The sequence below is a fragment of the Columba livia genome, chromosome 1, assembly GCF_036013475.1.
Source record: "Columba livia isolate bColLiv1 breed racing homer chromosome 1, bColLiv1.pat.W.v2, whole genome shotgun sequence".
NCBI classification, from domain to species: Eukaryota; Metazoa; Chordata; class Aves; order Columbiformes; family Columbidae; genus Columba; species Columba livia.
In genome coordinates, this window is record NC_088602.1 from 93,995,944 (window position 1) to 94,015,707 (window position 19,764).

The 19,764-nt window shown below is 42.5% G+C and overlaps 1 protein-coding gene and 1 long non-coding RNA gene across 3 annotated transcripts in view; one reads left to right on the top strand and one right to left on the bottom strand.

The window, feature by feature from the left end:
• Positions 1-5,383: 5,383 nt before the first annotated feature.
• KCNJ6 (potassium inwardly rectifying channel subfamily J member 6) overlaps positions 5,384-19,764 on the bottom strand; it is a 169,606-nt gene continuing 155,225 nt past the window's right edge. For both annotated transcript variants that reach the window (XM_021299680.2, XM_021299679.2), the window contains one exon: positions 5,384-8,766. In XM_021299680.2, the coding sequence (XP_021155355.1) occupies positions 8,441-8,766 (326 nt within the window). In that variant the 3' untranslated portion in view covers positions 5,384-8,440. The remainder of the gene's footprint in view (positions 8,767-19,764) is intronic.
• Positions 13,004-19,764, top strand: part of LOC110365374 (uncharacterized) — a 29,121-nt gene continuing 22,360 nt past the window's right edge. Inside the window, exons 1-3 of the long non-coding RNA XR_002424820.2 lie at positions 13,004-13,142; positions 14,064-14,282; positions 16,713-16,801. This is a non-coding gene — a long non-coding RNA (uncharacterized LOC110365374). The remainder of the gene's footprint in view (positions 13,143-14,063; positions 14,283-16,712; positions 16,802-19,764) is intronic.

Below are 19,764 nucleotides of genomic sequence, written 5' to 3' on the forward strand. Positions count from 1 at the left end.
AATTAAGAACCCCAAATAAATAATTTTTTTACAAAACTAGAATTACTTTTGAGAGGTCGTATTTTTATGGCCACGTAGATTTTTAGCAAATCAATCAGAAACAAAGAGAGAACAAACACTGTCCTTAAAAAAGAAAAAGGAAATAGTTATTTAAATTTATGACATAAAGCCACATTTTTCTCTGCCATTTTTTTTCAGGAAAACTTCTATGTAGTTTTCTTTATTTATTTCTGTTCTGCTGTTTTTTCTCTGAGAAATGAGGCTAAGTAGAAACTTGACTCCTTTTACATGTATTAGTTATCGTATTAGGTGGTCTTGCTGTGATTTTTCTTCGAGTTTATTTTGAATTTGTGCCCCTCAAGGGATAAAAGCTTTTCTAGGATCAGTATTTCTTCCTTGTCATGTAGATGGTGGCAAAAGAGCCTAAAGACAGGGTCTTGATGAGGCACAATGGTTTTTGTGCATTGAACAATTTCTCCTTTCTTCTGAATTCAGTAAGTTTAAAACCAACGCCATTCCTCCTTGGTATTACTTTAATACATTTCACAGTGGGGGAGAAGTGCTGAATGGGATTTAAGTGATGAATTCTTTCCCATGTCTCTTCTTGTTATGCAGATTTCATTTTGTTGATTTGGCTAGTCAACTTTTTAAAATAATAGTTTTGGTCATGCTTTACTGTATTTATTAATAGTAATTTTGCACATGTCAATGAAATTATACTTTTGTATAAAAAGTAAAAAATGGCCAGTAGCATGCCTTAGCTCTGAACTCTTGATTCCGTGGCCCTGCCCTTTGGCCAAGACTTTTGTTAGGTTTCATCTGTCGACTCTTCGCTTCTCTGTATTCCTTCCTTTCCCTTACCAGGGATCTTTCGTATTTGCTATGAACCATTTTACCTTTTGATCAGAAAATGTGTTATCTTGTTTTCCTGTGTTTTAAGTATTGAGCTTATTAGAAATGAGGGTTGCTGTTTTCTCTGCTGACAGCTTCCATTTTTTTCTTACAGAACCTACAGCAAAATGCAAGCTGTGCAGCCCCCTCCTTTTGTCCCACTATTGTTCCTTAAACCAATTACAATAAAATGCCATTAGGAGAGTCAAGTCGTTCTTCAATCTTGTTTGGTAGCATCTTTAACACATTTTAAAGTGCCTGTAGTGGTCCCCAGGGTGCCTAAAAATTTGTGCCTAAAACCTACCACAACATGCGTGGGTTCTTTAGGAGTCTGGCATGTATTTGACGTGGATGGTATTTCAGTGAGGTGGTGACCTTCCCTGACTTCATCATCTCCCAGGGAGCCTAAAAGCAGGAGCAAAAGGCAGCACAAAGTTCTTACACAGTCATCTGAGCAGATGGTCTCTCTTCACAGAAATGCCTTCTAATTCCTACTGATCTTGGTAAGACCTGGTAAATGTTCAGCATTTCTGAAAATCACAAGTGGAGATTCAGGAGGTTAGCTGTAGCATCCCATCCATCTAAACCAAAAATGTTGCTGTGAAAAGGAAATAAGTTCTATCACTGTCTGAACAATACTCAGTTTGGGTTCCCCATTCCCGATCTTACTGATATTTTCAGATTAGAGATTTCTCATTAAGATATCATCATCTTTTTTTTAGAAAAGGTCCTTTTTACTTTGAGTTAATTTTGATTAGAGTTACATTAATGGGAAGATTTCTTAGGCATCTAAAGAGCACTTCAAGTGGTGCGATGCTCCAGTCCTGTTGGCTCAGCTCAGCAAAAGGCTGCATATGATGTGCTGTGCATGTGACGTGGACCGAAAACTGTATATCTCATTGCCATCCTTTCTGAACTAGAACGGTGCCATCTCAAGCACCACATTGCACATCCTTTAGTATGGATATTTCAGTGAGGAATTAAGGTCGTCCTGGTCACAACGATGGGGAAGCAGGCAGGGAATGTGGCTGTGAGGATTTGTGCTTTTGTGCCAGGCATTATCCTTTCCTCCGCTGGAAGCTTCAGTCCAACAGGTTGTGAAAAGCATGTGGAGGAAACTGTGGTGAGGTAACAGCTCTCCACCAGTTCTTCCAGTTCAAACCTTCCAGAAAAGTTAGTGCAAGTGGCTGCCTATAATCATTTGAGGAAAAAGAGCTCTATGGCTTGGAAGAGTGGCTGATACAGACTTCAAAGCAAGCTGGTAGCGGGGTGGTGACTTCCAGAGAACTGACCATGAGGTGCAGCTATGAGTTTGCAGCTTTTTTTTGGTCTAAAATAAAAAAAGAAAAAAAGGTTGGGAGGGCTCTCCCCAGTCCTGCCCTATGAGAAAAAAACCTCAAAGCATCTGGTATTATTTGAAACTCTGAAGTTTTTATTCTGTGTGGATGACACCCAAGTTAGGGAGGATAAGGGAAGAACTGTGGTTTACACTTGTGAATTTGCTTAGAATAGAAAACAGATTTCACACTTGAGATGAAACAGCAAGATATGCGGGTCTCTTCAGAATGCTATCTTTGGATGTGATGTCTGTATGCTATCTGTGTGAAACTGTGTTAGAGCATCAGTACACAGACAATAAATGGGAGAATGGCAAGTGATAAAATATTTCTGCCATTACACTGAAGTTGCCACTAAATTATAACTTATTGAAATACAGAGGATCTGAAAAAATGGAAATTGCTAGAAGTATGCTCAAACTAAATGCTCAAAATTAAGTGTGCCCTGGAATGTTTAACACCACCTCTCCCCTCCAAAAAGCTGAATCCTAGAAGTTTAAAATTCACTCAGGAAGCATAAAAGAGCATCATTTAACATGAATAATAAATCACGGCTTTCAGATCTTGTCTTTAAGAATTATTTACAGTGCAAAGCCCAAATTTATGCCTGCTTTCCAAGTGCATTCCCACACGACGTGTTTATGAGCTGAAGGAAAAAGAGCGGAAGAGAAGCCAACTTTTGTTCCTGTTTTATTAAGATTTATAGCTTAAAAAGTGTCTGAGTGAGGTAATGTAGCTGTTAAGGAGGCTGACATTCTGAAAAGAAAGTTATTTTGATTGACAGAGAGAACCAGAATAGTAAAAAGTTTATGTTTCACAGTCAGAAGCTCTGGTAGTAGCAGCTAAGAAATGTTCTGCCCAAGGTATCCAACACTTCCATTGCCATTTAGACAAATTACGTTTTCAGCATTGAGCCACAACCACATTAAATGACTGGAGGAAATGGTACAAATTCACCACTTGCTTACATTCAAATCTGCAAAAAAACAGGAGCCACACATACCCCTTCGTCCTGCTGGCCAGGGTTTCTGAGTGTAACATCATGCATCTTCTCAGGGCTGTGTGCCACTGCACCCGCCTGACAGCAAAACTGGAGTGAGATAAATTTACTTGGCTTCCCTCCACCTCCACCTCATGGCAAGGCTGGTCTGGTGAGTGGTGTTCAGAGCACATTAAATGCAGGACTTGCTGCATTTGTCCCCTTAGGAGATGCGGTAGCTGGTTGTGTTCAGAAACACAGGCAAAGGTCGTGGTGCTGCACCTCTGAAGGCAGCAGCTGTCTGATGGCTGTGCTGGCTTAGGAGGTGAGACACCTGAGCACCATGTCTTTCCCTGCCATTTAGCCAGTGAGCACCCTGATCCATAGGATGGAGGATGTTAAGGACCCAGGGAATGAGAAGTTTTCCATTCTTCCCTTAAAAACACAACGATTCAAAGCTTCTTTGGGCTAGCAGGAGAAGCCAAGAGCCAGTCAGTCCTTGGCATGGGGGCTGGGGCTCTGCCATCACTGTTATGGCAGAGTTAGTTCCCTGGGAGACGAGGGTCGCGGCTTTGAATCTCTCTGGGCTGAAGAGGGCACTGAATCCAGGTCTTCTCTCTCCTAGGCAGCCCAATATCATGCAGCTGAGTGAAATAAGGAACTTCTGCCTGGTTTTGACAGCCCTGGGTTTCCGCTTTAACCCCAGCAGAGGAACATGGGCAACCCCAGATGTGAGCATTTCCATGTACGAGAGTTAAAGCCAGAGCTTGCCCTGAAGTTAACTTCAAACCACCCATCAAGCATTTTCCTCTTGCATTTGCCAGCAACTTGTTCCACCTGGCTGGGCAGCTGGTGACTTTTCTCTGGCATGCCACCTCCTTCACCTGCCTTGCAAGGGATGCGCAGGGCTCTCACTCAGGGCTACACAATCCTCTCCACATATGCTGCAGGTACCTGCATGATTGCAGCAAGGCCCTTCATAGAAGCAGTCATTCAACTTTGATCACAAAGGTTACATTTGTTGGGATGGCTTACATCAGTGCCAATGATTATGGTTTTGTAGGGCAAAGGTCTAGATCATAACAGCTATACACATCTAAGAGAATGTTTGCCTTTTTTAATGTTTATTTTGAAATAATTTCTGAAATTTATTTTAATGTTGGTAAGATGGTATTTATTGCTAAACAGTAAGCTTCAGCTTGAAGTACTTGCTGAAGGTAGAATTCTTGCCTGGTATAAATTTTTGTTGCTCCATTAAAAGCGGTATAACTGTGTCTGTCATCAATATCTGAAAGATCTGGGCAAGGAAGAAACAATGAGTATGTTATTAAAAAAAAAAAAATAGACGAAGGAAAAAGAAAAAAAAAAAAGTGAGAAGGAGCCAGAGAGGACTGTGCAACACTGTGCACGAAGTCTGTATAAAGCACTTCTGTTCACAGAATCACAGAATGTTAGGGATTGGAAGAGACCTCATCATTGAGTCTAATCCTCCTGCCAAAGCAGGAACACCTTGATGAGGTTACACAGGAATGTGCCCAGGTGGGTTTTGAATGTCTTCAGAGAAGGAGACTCCACAACCTCCCTGGGCAGCCTGTTCCAGTGCTCTGGCACCCTCACTGAGAAGAAATTTCTTCGCCTATTTAAGTGGAACCTCCTGTGTTCCAGTTTATACCCATTGCCCCCTGTCCTATCATTGGTTGTCACCAAGAAGAGCCTGGCTCCATCCTCGTGGCACTCACCCTTTACATATTTATAAACATTAATGAGGTCACCCCTCAGTCTCCTCTTCTCCAAGCTAAAGAGATTCAGCTCCCTCAGCCTTTCCTCATAAGGAAGATGCTCCACTCCACTGTTCATTGAAGAAGGAACTGAGAGCTTCACTAGATTATGGAGAACTCACATTTGTATCTCTGGAAATTCTTTTGCTCCTGGAAATCACAAGATACTCTGAGAAAAAGACATCAAAATATATTAGTGAATTATATAGAAATGGAATGGGTCTTGGTTAATTATGTAGGCAATTATATTAAAATGTTGCTATACTCATGTTCCTTAAATGTGATTTGCCAAAAAAATTCCTATAGGGCACAGATATTTCATAGTATATTGTTTAGGATTAGGAGATGAATTTCCCAGGTTAAATTATTTACTCTTAATGAAAACACCACTCAGTATATACGGCTTGAAAATCCATTGTTAATTAACAGCATTCAATTCTTAATTGTCTTTTTTACCAGTTCAGTTGAAATCATTGACACAAAATACATTGTTAAACTGCTTAATCAATCATTGTAGAAAAATAGAGGTGTTTGATAGGGACATTCTAGTACAAAGTTACATGAAGCTTCCCAGTTGAAAGCTTTGGAGGCTTCTATTATTTTTTTAAGCTTATGTTACAAAATTGAAATTTCATAAACTTTACAGTCCATACTACATTAATACCAAAGACAATAAAATACAGGGAGAGAGAGAGAAAGAGACAAACACACACACCTTAAGCTTTAAGTGCCCTATTCACAAAAATATAGCTTACACATGCGCATGCCCCAGAGGCGGAAAGTCTATTTTTTTGTGCTAAAGGACACAAAAAAGGTTTAATTAGGGCCCTGAGCTGCTGTTCTAATTAACGCAAACTTTTGTTAAACTGCAGCAACGAATTATAGAGTGGCCCAGTAAATTACAAGAGCAAAAAGCAGGTTTATCCTCAAAGGAATGCTTTGCTTTCAGCTCATGCACCTTGCACTAGGACTGATGCGTGCGTGCGGCTCGTCGCTACCGATGCTGTGGTACCCTTGACTCCTCTGCTGGAAGGTTTCTGTCTTCCAGTGGAGGTCTGGAGCCACTCTTCCTTAAGAACACTCGGTACCCCTCATGGGTGGCCTTATAGGTGGGTTGTGATGGACGAACCGGAGCACTTGGCAGCTGGCGGTGATGGAGCAGAAGAATAAGCTTTAAAAAGTCTGTGGCCACGTGAGTGTTATTTCAGAGGAGTTAAGCATAAGTAACCTTTACCAAGATTCATAACCAGCCATCCTGGGTGGAGGGAACAAGAATCCATACCCTGCACCATTCCTTATATCACACTGCTTTGTGAAAGCCTTTTAGGCAAAATGTTTAGAGCTGAAACAAAAACCACCTTCCATCCAGCCTGACCTGCCAGTCCCTGGTGTGCAGCTCTTTCCCTGCACCTGACTCTGTCCACCTCAGCATAAAGCACAGCTAGAGGACCTACAGAAACCCCCACCTATTACCCACTCTCTGTGAAAATCAGCGAGGGGCAGTTGCTTCAGCAAAGAAAAAGGAAAATAGGTGTGAATTTAATGTGAAAGCTATATCACAGTGCAAAATTTCCACCCGCCCACTAAGTTTCTCCTGAGGTGATTTTTTTTTCTCTCTTCTATTTTAACGTAAATGTTTCTGTACAAATATGCTTCGGATTCTCTTCAGTGTATTCTTTCTTTCTGGAATAAGCAGGTATTAAAAAAAAAAACCAACCAACAAAACCAAATTAAGGCTGCAGCTGCTTCTCCTTCACTGATGGAAAGGCTGCTCTTGATGGGCCTGAGTGGAAGCCCACTGAAAGCAATGTTTTTTTCAACAGGTAGTATTTTATGTACGCCGGGCCTGACTGAGTGGTCCTTAGTACTGGGCAATGCCACGCGGTGTGAGCAGCCCCTTACGGAGCACGTCTGTGAAAACATGACCGTACATGTCAGCTCCTCTGCTCACATGAGTGTTGCCGTGTAAGCTATGCAAATTATCACTGCCCCAGTAATTTTAAAGTTGTCAAGTCAGAATATACAGGATTTACATTGATTTACAACAGCCAAGGAGCTAACCTAAGGTGAAGGAAGTCATTAGGGAACAACTGTCATGAGCATGGGTGGCAGGAACCATGTGATAAACCCCCCTAAAGCACTTCCCACAGGGATGTCACACCATCCATGACTCTACTGGACTGGCTGAGCACCGGTGCTGTCAACAAATGCATTTCATTGATCACGGCTTCAGATGAAATTCAGCTGTTTCTTTCTCAGCTGAGTAGCTAAAATCTACTCGCTAAAATGCAACATTTGGTTGTCAATGGCTTGTGCTGTTCGTGTAGCAAATTACTCTGCTGACATCCCATGGTTTTGGGTGGGGAGAAGGGAAAAGTTTACCTAGATATTGCACATAAAGGATAATAGCTCCACATGAAACATGCTTGCTATATTAAAAGTATATAGCAAATTCTGATTTGCTATGAGTTTGCCACAGTCTAAAGTTTAGGTTGAACTGCCAAAAAAATAACCAGGAATGGTTTGCCTTATTTGTAAACATTTTCACAGTATATTAGTAATTATGTTACAATTTCTCTACCCTGCTCTCTCCCAGACTTATGGCTTTTTAGAGTCAGTGAAATGATCTGTTTGGCAAACAGTGAGGTACTCTAAATAGCTGCCAGTCTGGTACACTGAAGAAAATGTCATGCACTAGAAGAGCCATAGATATAGGGGAAAAAAACCAGTTACACTCCAAATATTTGAAGAGAAATGTCTACTTGGTGGGTAGTTAGCTTTTGCATCCCAATATTTCTAGAACTCTTGTTTCTAACCCTACATTAATTACACATCTATGTACATTATTTAGAAGTTCTTTACTACAGTACTTTTGTACATGCAGTGTTTATTACTAAATGTAAAGAGAAATTAATTACATAAGGCATATGTACAGTATTGTGTTGGATTGCAGATCCTTCTGTTCACCTTTGTCTTAAAGCTGCAAGGCCCATTTCGTAGAGGCTTGTCACCTGGTTTGTGAAACCATCCTAAAATACGTAAGAACTGGATTCAAGGCCCATTTGATGAGCACTAATTAGTCTTTCCTTTTAAATCCCTTGTATATATTTCCATCGCTTTTGTTTTATTTTGTTGTTGTTGTTGTTGTTGATGTGGATAAACCTGGAGGTCTGAACTCAGAGAGGTGCTGAGGAAACCAGCAGTCATTACCAGGGTGGGGTTTCATATTCCACCATCGATAATGGGTATTGCAGCTTTAACCCATGCCTTTGATTAGTCTGTGAATCTCTTCAGTTTAAATTGGGCAGGTACATATTTCATATCTTAAGTATTTATTTTCCTGGAATTAAGAATAACAAGGAAGAAAAAAAAAAAAAGGCATGTTGGAGAAAGAACAGGGGAACAAAGAGGGAGAAGATAAAGGAGATGGTGTGGCCCTTGTGCCTCTGGTGGTTCTACACTTTGGATTCATTCTCCAAGTTGGCCACATCACCATTTCTCTCATTTTGGTCATCTTGATTCTTTTCTTCCTCTTCAGTTTCCAGCTCAGCATGCTGGTCCAACTTGCTGGAAACAGACCACGTCAGGGGCAGCTGGGCTCGGCTGGCCATCTCTGCCAGCTCTTTGGCACTATAAACTGGTGTGTTGGTCTCATATGTTTCATGAAAACTGTTGTAGTCAACTTCATAAAATCCATCCTCCAGAGTGAGGACAGGGGTGAAACGGTAACCCCACAGGATCTCACTCGTGATGTACGAACTTCGAGCTTGGCAGGTCATTCCTGTAACAGAAATGGAAGAAGTGCTGTAACAAGGACCCACAGCTTTCCCAAATCCTTAATAATTTTTTCTTATAGGCAGAGAAGTGTATGTAAAAAGGCACATGCCAGAAAAGAATTAGATTTGACATCATATGAGGTTGAACTTAGAAAGCAATTTTACAGTGTGTAATGTATTTCATGTCCTTTCCTTCTGTGCATGTACATAACAACAAGTGCTGAGTCTGTGAGCAAAGATTAACATTGCTTTATTAAATGCAGTTCTTCCCGTATTTCATCAATGGGTAACTCACCCACTGATGAGTCTCAGATGGTTTCTTGAGAGCATATGTGTCTTGCACCATGCCATCCTTTGGTTCCCCGACATGTAACAAACCCATGCTACTATGTTCAGCACTTACCCAGGGTAACAGAGGAATTTATACAAAAGCTCTTCTCTGCCAAAACCAAGCCCTGAACCTGAGATCCATGGGTTCACTTGGCTCCTCTAAAGGTTGGAGTGGCCCTTTAGTTATGCTGCTTTGAGGTTTGGGCTGGTGGACAATCCACAAATATCAGCAAAACTTCTGAAGGACGTTGTGATAGTGTGTGATGTTGACTTCAGATAACAGGGACTAACTTCTTTGTTACCTTCCGTTTACAGCTCTGGGAGCTGCTATAGGGAAAAAAAATAACCTGTAAGATACTGTATTTTGTTGAGAGGCATGCAAAGAGGCAGCTGTTCCAAGCTCAAAGTGTACTCTAGGGTGTCCTCTGGGTGAAGAAACACTGACCATGGCAGGGGCCTGTGATTTGAAGAACCTGCCCCATCTTGGGTAAACCACTCAGGGAAGCACTACAATAAAATACTAATGCTCAAGAGTGAAGGGAGAACCCAGTGGACCAGGAAAAAGAAGCAAAAACATGCTGCCAACTAAAAAGGAGTATGTAGAGAGAATGTGATTGTTTTCGTTTAATTAGTTGCACATTATTAGCTAGGTATTACTAAGCAAAATCCAGCTGAGCAGTATGTGTCAAATACTTAGTAAATACAATTACATAACCCCTGGACAAGCCTGCCACACATCAGTTATTTAGAAGGTAATCATAAGCCATTTTAAAAAATAAGTTTAATTTTTTGGGCAGAAATGGTAGTCCGTAGAATTGCACATCTTTTCTCTGCACTGCTGACATCATATAAAGTCATACAGAAAGTCTCAGGAAGAGGAAACTTTGGTAGTTTAATATCTCTGCTCTTTTACAGGGCTGTGCAAACTGCTTCACATAATTCTGCCTTCATTCTCTTCAGCCTCCTCTCCAAGCTCAGACAGCTTGCTTCTGATAGGTGAAAGCTGCTGTTTCTTGTCTTTTTCGCTTACAACATCACATTTGGAAAGGCATTTACCCACTGTTACCACCCTGTGGTACTTCAGCCCTTCTCCAGCATTTCTCTGCACTTGCTGCAGTGCCTCAGACTCTGCAGAGCAGTGGGTGACTGTCAGGGAAAGCTTCAGCGTGAAAACTGCTGCACCATACCTACCTGCTGCAGCCAGGCAGAAATGTGACCGTACTTCAACCCTTCTTACTCATCTAATTTATCTTTCCTTATGCCTGACAAAAATACTCAAGCCTTCGTTTTTCTTGGTTTTGCAGAACAAGGCATGTTCCTATTTCAAGTCTCAAGTAACGCACCAATGGAAATCTAAAGATCTTGCCACTTTTCTGTTCATTTCACAGTTGGGAAGCGGCGAAAGGACACAAAATCATCTCTTGTTACATTTCCTATGCAATTTTTAGTCCAAAGGAGATCTTCTTTCCCACAAAACGACAGAGGGAGAGGAACTTTGCAGCTCACGGAGCACTATACATTTGAGAAACAAGCTGCGCAGCAGCCTCCCCACAGGGTCATTAGTTTTGCAGCGCTCTACCAGCCCCAGAATCATGGGTGCAGTGTTGGGTAGAACGTCCCTGCCCCAGGAGAAGGGCATCAGCAGGCTGGGGGCAGAGAGGGCTGGCTGCAGGGTCTCCGCTGCTATCTTGGGCACCCCTCTGGGCTGGTCTCCTTTGCTTCTCCTTGGTGGCACAATGAGATCGGTGACCCTTTGGATGGGTTTCCCCGAAGGAGTGTGCCCTTCCTAAAACTGTAGTGTTTCTGATCCCTCTCTCTGCTGCAGAAATTTAATTTCGAAGGGATCAGGAAATCTGGGGTTTTCATTATAATGGTGATGAGGTTAAATCAAAAAACCCATAACAACCCTGAAGTTCCTCTGAAACCTTCCTGTGCTCAGACCGAGTACTCAGTGATCCTGAGGCTTTGGTTAGGAAACATTCATTTGTCTGGTGGGAAAGAGAGGGTAAAATTTCTGCAGGAGGCGAGAAGATGAATTGAATTACGTTAGAGTTAGAGCTCATTAAAAACAAAGGAGCATCTGAAATTTTGACCTGTCTCAGTTTTTAATTTAGTCTCTCATTCAGCAATGATTTAATACCTGTTTCTTTTCTACATATGATAGATAAAATACTTTCAGAACTAGAATGAAAGAGGTCTGATTTTTCAAGCAAGTAAGTTGAAATCAAGTAAAAGTCTTACCTAGTGAGGGATGTGTGTATGAGAGAGACCTTATAATGTCTCTAAGGGTTTGAGAAAGGTAATATAGAAAAAAAAATTGTATGTGGATCACAAAGATTCCAGATTAAAACATGCCATAGTTGCGGAGAACCTTGAAGTGATTGCCAGCGTGACGTGAATGGCTCTGGAAGCAGAACAGAGAGATTTCTGCAGCTCTGCACGGTACAGCTTCAGCAGCCTCTGCCTGTGCTGGCTCAGAGGTCCTTCAGCTCTGCAGTCAGCAGAGTTTCTGGAATGTTTTCTCTGCATTTACACCCTTATCATATATTATGGTGTAATTTACACACATTTTATTATACTCCATGTTTTAATTTGCCCTGTAAAAGGAAATGTGACTTATTTGCTGTAAGTTCTGAGCATGCCTTTGATTGACAGAGGAAGCTGCATTTTGTGTGAGGAAGTTTTAGGCTTTAGGTTTCCAAGTATTGCGTGATTTATTCAGTAATTGAATGGTTTATATGTAGCCATAGTTCTGTTGCACAATGACTTTAAAAATGATTTTGGTCTGACATTTTGACTAATGTCTGCTTTTAATTGGATCTCTTCAGGGAGGATGAAAGCTGGGGAGCTTTTGGAGCTACTTAGCCCAGCATTAATTTGACTTCTTCAAAATAAGCTGGGAAGTTAAGAGACCCAAATAATTCATTCTAAATTAACTAAAACTATAACTGGAAAGAATGGTCTAGTTGAGAAGGAGCTTTGGAGACCAACAAAAACCACAAGGCTTATGTCTCAGGCCTTGCTGTGATGGGTGGTGGTGGAGGAGCAGCTGCCTGCCCCTGCCTGTCCTGGATCTGCAGCTCCCCACGCCATCTGTCCATCTGTCCCCGCTGCCTGGCATGGGGGACAGCAGTGGTGTGATTAGGTTGCAGTGCAGCGGGCTGACGCTTGCACCTGTTCCCCTTGCTGCATACTGTATTTTAAAAGCACTGTGAGCTGGTGAGACCTCTGATGGTTGCCCTTAATGGCTGTCTCACGCCTTTAAACTCAAAGCATTTTTAATCAGCTGTAATGAGCCTTTGTATATGTTGCAGGTTTCTGTTAGGTCTTGATGACAGCTCTTTGGTTTGTTTGTTTTATGTGTGCACAGGCTAGGGAATCATGACTGAGTGTTGTGCAACTACTTGATTGCTGAGCAAGTTACCTAAGCAGTAGTTAATTGCTATCTTACTTCATTGTGTTTTTCTTTATTATTATTATATTTAATGTTTAGTTAAAGCTTTGTGTGCTGTGACCAGTGTCATAAGAGTTGCCACTTCTCTGTGAAAGACACACACCATGGTGGATACTGTTCTTTCACTCCCCTGTTCCCATTCCTGGCTCAGAACTATGCAGTCAGAGTTGCAAGATGAATTTTGTTCTTGTTTCATTGCAGAAGGCAAACTAAATTATGGGGATTAGGTGAAGGAGACATTTTTTTTAGGCAGCCAGTCTAACATGGCAACATTTTAATTGCTTTGCTTTCAAATGGGAACAAAACAGGTCCTACTAGCTCCACGTGCCTATTAGCTCCATGTACCTGGAATCAGCAATTAGTTCCTACTTTGGATAGTCTTGTCACCATACAGGACTAACTAAATTAAAATGCGTAATTAAAACTTTAATTTATCCTCTAAATGCTTATTATTCCTGTTCAACGGGTGGGGAGCTGAACAGCACAGAGACTTGAGCAGTGCTGCGGAGTGACGGGCGGCTGGTGAGCAGGAACCAGCCAGCTGAGCCACTTTCTGTCTGCATTTAATTTGACACACGGCCGGGCTCCTGCTGCAAGGTACCTGGGCTGGGGGGGGGATGCTGGGAACCTGCCCATGGGTTAGGCTTTGTGGGGCTTGATCACATCCATGACATTATATCCTGTTTGCTTCAACAAGGTTGGGACCAGGCTCTGGCTTCTGATAACACATGGGCTGTTCCGCTCCAGAGCACAGGCTGTGGTGGCTCCCTCTGCCTGACTGGGAGCATGGACACTATTTCAGTGCACCTCATCAGCATTTTTTCTTGCAGCTAGAATGGAAAGGTTTTATCAAACTTAATATTTGCACCATGCAGTCTATGAAAATGACAGAATAATTCCCTTAAGCTGTTGCCGATATGCGGGTAAGGCTACAACCCCACCTTTGACTGATTAGAATTAATAACAAAGTTGATGCCACCTCCAAATTCATTACTCTTGAAAACTTGCCTTGTGCAGCTATTTCGAGGTTGCAGTTTGTTCATGCTGTCTACTGCTATTTAGGCTTATGCTTTGCACTGTCTTACAGTGCTACAAGGCTTTGGAGCAGTGACCCAGAGTGGTTTGATGTATTTCTTCACAGCACACTTAATTTAAGATTTTGTGGTAGCTTACACAATAATATGTTGTGTCATGCACTCTTACCGTATACTATTTCCCTTTGTCATGGGAGCTATCAAATGTAAAATGCTATGAAAAAGTTAGAGGGAAAAGGGTACTTCGGAATAATGGAATCAAATACGTGTTTGGGCTGAAATACAGTGATTCTCAGCTCTAGGTCAGCCTACTGCAGATTACACACAGCGACAGCCTTCTTCAGATCTTTTTTTCACTTGAGGTGGTCTTTATTATAACAGGATTTTTTATTTTAAAATTGCACTCCTGTGATTAAAAAAAGTACTCGAAAAGAAGGGGGCAAGAATTATAGCCCACTACTGATTGCATCTTTTTGTCTGACAGCCACAATGTCAAGCTGATTTCAAGGTTCAGCAGTTTCCTGCTGGCCCTTAGCAGAATGGGGGAGACTTTCCATTGCACAAATGGAATGGGATGTCCCATAAGAATGACCTATTTTCAACCATTGCATGGGAAGTTTGCTTCACATTTCAGCCTGGAGTAAGACCTCAGCAGCAGAAGACTCGAGTGTGCACAGAAAACAGTGGTGTCACCATTTCCAGGGTGAGTAGAGTTTCACTACAGAATTTGGTCTGGGGTATCCAGCTGGGAGTTGAGCCTTCCACATGCATGTGCGATGCTGATATTATATTGCTTTCACCCTGTTTTGACTCATCCTTTGCTGAAGGATCACTATAGAGGTTTTGATCTGCTTTGTCAAAAGGTTCATTTGTATCACAAGAACCTTTTAAAAACAAACCCAAGCATGTAGGAAATTCTCCACCTCTTGACATTAATTCCTACAGCCTCTGTGTCAGTGCTTCTACAGTTTGGCTGTAGGAATTATGAAGTAGGGAAGGTGCTGACTTGTAGTGTTAGAGCTGACTTTTGCACCTTGCCTGGGACAACAGTGAAGATGGGAGAATTTTACTTAGACACTGTGATAATGACACTAATACTGAAGTACTTAGATGAACGCAGACCTAGTGTCTGAAACTCCAATATGGTGCTCAAAAAAGCTACAGTGACTTTCTAGCTTCACATGGGCCAGCAGTGTGCTCTGGCAGCCAAGAGGGCCGCCCATGTCTTGAGGTGCATCCAGCACAGAGTTGCCAGCCGGTGCCAGGGAAGTGACTGTCCCGCTCCGCTCTGCACTGGTGCGGCCTCACCTGGAGCACTGTGTGCAGTTCTGGGCAACACAGGATAAAAAGGATATAAAGCTACTGGAGAGTGTCCAGAAGAGGGCTACCAAGTTGGTGAAGGGTTTGGAGAGGAAGCCTTATGAGGAGTGGCTAAAGTCACCTGTTTTGTTCAGCCTGGAGAAGAGGAGGCTGAGGGGAGACCTCATGGCGGCTACAGCTTCCTCACAAGGGGAGGAGGAGGGGCAGGCGCTGATCTCTTCTGTCTGGTGACCAATGACAGAACCCGAGGGAATGTCAGGAAGATGTGCCAGGGGAGGTTTAGGTTGGACATGAGGAAAAGGTTCTTCCCCCAGAGGGTGGTGGAGCACTGGAACAGGCTCCCCAGGGAGGTGTCACGGCCCCAAGCCTGACAGTGTTCAAGAAGAGACTGGACAACACCCTCAGACACATGGTGTGAACTGTGGGGTTGTCCTGTGCAGGGACAGGAGTTTAACTCGATGATCCTTGTGGGTCCCTTCCAACCCAGGACATTCTATGATTCTAGGTTCGTATCTGAGCATTGCTCCTGTGTTTGCTAAGTATCACCAAGCAGTGTCCTACAAGGCAGGGAAATGGTCTCTGCCCTGATGACCTTTTTTTGGTCTCAAATATATTGGGTGCAATATTCGTCAGTCTGCTATTTTTAGATGTTAACGAGAATGAGAAAGCAATGTGTGCTATTAAAAGCAAGCAAAAGGCTAGGAGTCAAGAACTCCTGATTGATATCTTGGTTCTGCTGCAGACATTGTGTAGGCTTTGGCAAATTATGTAGCTTTGCTGGGTCTGTTTTGTTGGTGTGCCACAAGGGACATGCTGAGATTTAGAGGCAGTTGATGTGCTTGTAGTATATTCTCTTCCTCATCTAGACCTTCACTGTCAAATTTGTACTAAACAGTTCTCCCTGGTGTGAAAACTATTGCCTCAAAAATGTAGAGAGATTTAGAATAAAATTTCAGTAGTGCCACCAAGTTCTTATCAGAAACATTCCGTATTAGTTAATAGGTTCTCTTTAATCAAGCTAAAAACCAAAACCAAAGCAAGAAAAAACTCATGTTGTACCCTGAATTCAGCACTTTTTGCAAAGCCTGAAGCATCAGTTGTCATTGCTGGAAAACGTTGCAAATACCATGCTCTGGTAAGATATTTTTCCCCTCCTTTTTGTATGTATGTACATCTGACAAGCATTTTTTTTTCCAGTTTTATTTGAGTAAAAAAATCCTGTAAGTGTGTATAACCTCTCATTCAAAGACAGCAATGGGAAATTCCCAGGGGTTCTGATAACTTGATTTAGAAAACACCTGGAAATTGGATGTTTATCTCATCCTGAGCAATGTCCAAAGCTCTTGAAAGGTGTAAAAACTGGACAGGTGTCTGTGAGAATTTCAAAGCATCTTTGCTTCAGCGTGCCTGGGTATTGGTGTGTGACATCCTTGTGTTGTGGGTTATGAATGGTGTGTGTGTCTTCTCCATGTCCAAGCTATGCAGCATGGCCATTCCTGGCTCTGGTGCAGGAGCTGGAGAGATGAGTGTGTGTGTGTGTGAGTGCGAGAGGAAAGGAAGGGAGAGATGTGTTTTTCCTATAAGAATATACGGAATTAATTTTTTTGTTTGTTTTGTTTGTTTTATTTTTCCTTCTTTAACACTAAAAATGGTGCTTATTTCTGTAAATGATTTGATATTTCTATTTTCGTATTTCTTATTTAATCAGACTAAGAAGCTGATCACTATTTCAGAAATTCTATAGCTTTGATCTAATACCATCTGTGAATTCTGATCAGAGGTCTTTGTGGTAACTGCTGCCTTCATCACACAGCTGATGACGGGCCCAGGGACAAGCTGCACATCAGAAAATGCAAGTTGCCATGGAGTGGGCTGGAGCAGCTGGCCTGACCATCACCAATGGTAATAAAATCACACCCTCGTGGGAGAAGGCATATATTGTTAGGTCACGTTTGCACAAGAGGTGAATATGCATAGGAAACTGAGCTGATGAGAAGCCATAGTTTCTAGTCAGTGGGACTTTCTGACACTCCAAAAATCTACTTATTTCTGAACAAGCTGAAAATAAATAGCAAATATAAAAAAATAGAATTCATATTAAGTTAAATTCTAAACAGAGTATAACACGGATCGTTCAAAGCATTTTCTTTTCATTCTGATTTCTCCAAATGTGATATATTGTATAATGCAGCATCCAAATAAGAAAAAGTTGCCCATGTTTTAGTCTTTTTCAAAATATTAAAAAAATGCACATATTTTTCCCCCAGTAGATTTCAATGCCAGTGAAATAATATTTTCCAGTGGAAAAACGCTGAGTTACAAATATTAGAAATATATCAGGAATTCAATATATTTCACTGACTATTTTGTGTCTAACTTCTTGCTTTCTAACTGCATGTAGCTTAGTCTCCAAAAGGGTACATGATAAGACAGAAAAGCTTGTCTGATTTAATTTCAAATGTGCTGCCACTTTTAGCTAATACTACCATATACATTCTCAATAAATAGCTTCTCAAAAAGACAGTACAATTACTATTCAGCCAATATTTAACCTTCATTTAGCCTTATATTCAGGCCATGCCCAGCACAAATCAAGCTGCCTGATGTGTATGAATTTTAATCGTTTTTCAGCTGTGCTTTTTCAAATGGATGATGATTACATTTTTCTGTCGACTAAATCTGTGAAATTTAATATATCAAATAACACAGAGTCTGACCAGGGAGAGAAGCTTGTTCCAGAATTGGCACTTGGAGTCCTTGGAAACGAGAGACTCAATTCGGCAAAGCTGGAACATGAAGTACGAGGATTTTTCACCCTACTCTGTGTTTGACTGTTGGGACGCATTTATAGATTCAGAGGTTTCTCAGACATCGAATCAGCACTGCACAAGTGCTTTATTTCTCCTAGCAGATACCTGCACAAAAGGACATAGCAGAATTTTGTTCTAAAGAAGCCGCAGTACACGGTTGTATCTACGGCAGCTCTGCTTTCAAAATGCAAAGTGCTGAGTAAGAGGAAGACCTGTCCTGACCTTTTAAAAATGCATTGCTATTAATTCACAGGCTTCTTCCTGAATCCTGGCTCGCAGGTGGGATGCGCTCCTCCGGTGTGGTGCGTGGGCAGCCTGCTCCGCAGCTCCCTGATAAACCGCCGAGAACAGGCAACAAAGGCACTGGGCTCCAGCTGAGCCGCCTGCTGCTGCCTCACACAGGAAGGGTCCTGGCAGGAATTTTGTCTAAGCAGCACAACCTGACCCATCAGGGCAGCATGGAGCAGGGAGGATCTGAGGTGGCAGGGGGTGTACGGAAGACCCCTGGCAGCACATGAAGGCTAGCAGTCCTGTTTATGGTTTTGGACCTATCCAGCTGTGTTGCTAGGTTGCTTCCTTCACAGAGAGGATGACCAGTCAGCAAGAATCACAAGCTTTTGCATGAGTTCTTGTTGGCTTCTTATTTTGTTTCCACAGTCATAAGCAACGTCTTAATTCTTATTCGAGAGAACCTCAGGAAATATGTAATTCCTGCAAATATTCCAGTTTGGTTGCCTTTGCATTTGAGAGCACTTTGGGATCAGTTTGTTTTATGGTCTCTCTCCAGTCCCTAGATTCAGTGCTGCTGGGGAAAAACATCTCAGAGAAGCACCAAGAGTGGGGAGGGTGGGGGACACCCAGCTGCACTTCTGGTGTGCAGTGATACTGTGCTACAGCTGGCTTCCTGCAGCATGATCTCAGGCTGAGAGAGCTAAAGTCCTTTCCCTCACCTTTTATGATGGGTTGGAGTGCCATGGGAAAATCTAGCTTTGGATAAAAGGGTGAAGAAGGAGCTGCTTGAGCTGCTGCATTACTCAGCTTGGGAAAGAAAACAGTAGAACAGCTCCTGTTATTCTCTGTCCTGCATAAACCCAAAGTCTAAATGAGTTTAGCACCTCAGAAGCAGGTTCATTTCTCTCCACTCCTTGCTGGGGAGGCAGAAGATGGGTATGGGACAAATATAAATGGCATGTAGGAAATTAAGAAAACAAAATGCATCCTCTAACATGTATAAGCTTCACTGGTAAAACCCTATGCCCTTTTGAAAACCCCAGCTTTGATGTGCAGTTCAGGTGGGAACTGCTGTTTCTCAAATATGTTCAGGCTGACATTGCAAGATGCCATCGCTCAGACACACCTGCAGCAAACCTCCCAGGGTAATGTCCAGGGATTGCGTTAGTAGAGCTGGATGCTCTGCAGGCTTCCTGCTCAACTGCTGAGAATATAGACCCTCAATGCATGTGCCCCTGCAAAGGGATAGAAGCATTGTTTCTGTGAGAGCTCTTCCAAGATGGCATCCCTCAGTAAGTGTGCAGATGACACCCAGTTGGGTGAGAGTGTTGATCTGCTCAAGGGTAGAAAAATTCTACAGAGGGATCTGGACTGGCTGGATTGATGGGCTAAGGCCAACTGTATGAGGTTCAACAAGGCCAAGTACCAGGTCCTGCACTCGGTCACAACAACCCCAGGCAGCGCTACAGGCTCGGGGAAGAGTGGCTAGAAAGCTGCTTGGTAGAAAAGGACCCAGTGGTGTTGGTCAACAGCAGCTGAACATGAGCCAGCAGTGTGCCCAGGTGGCCAAGAAGAAGGCCAACAGAATCCTGTCTTGTATCAGGAATAGTGTGGCCAGCAGAACTAGGGAAGTGATTGATGCCCTGTAGTGGGCACTGGTGAAACCCCGCCTCAAATCCTGTGTTCAGTTTTGGGCCCTTCCCTACAGGGCAGACATTGAGGTGCTGGAGAGATTTCAAAGAAGGGCAAAGAAGCTGGTGAAGGGTCTGGAGCACAAGTCTGATGAGGAGCAGCTGAAGGAACTGGGGCTGTTTAGCCTGGAGA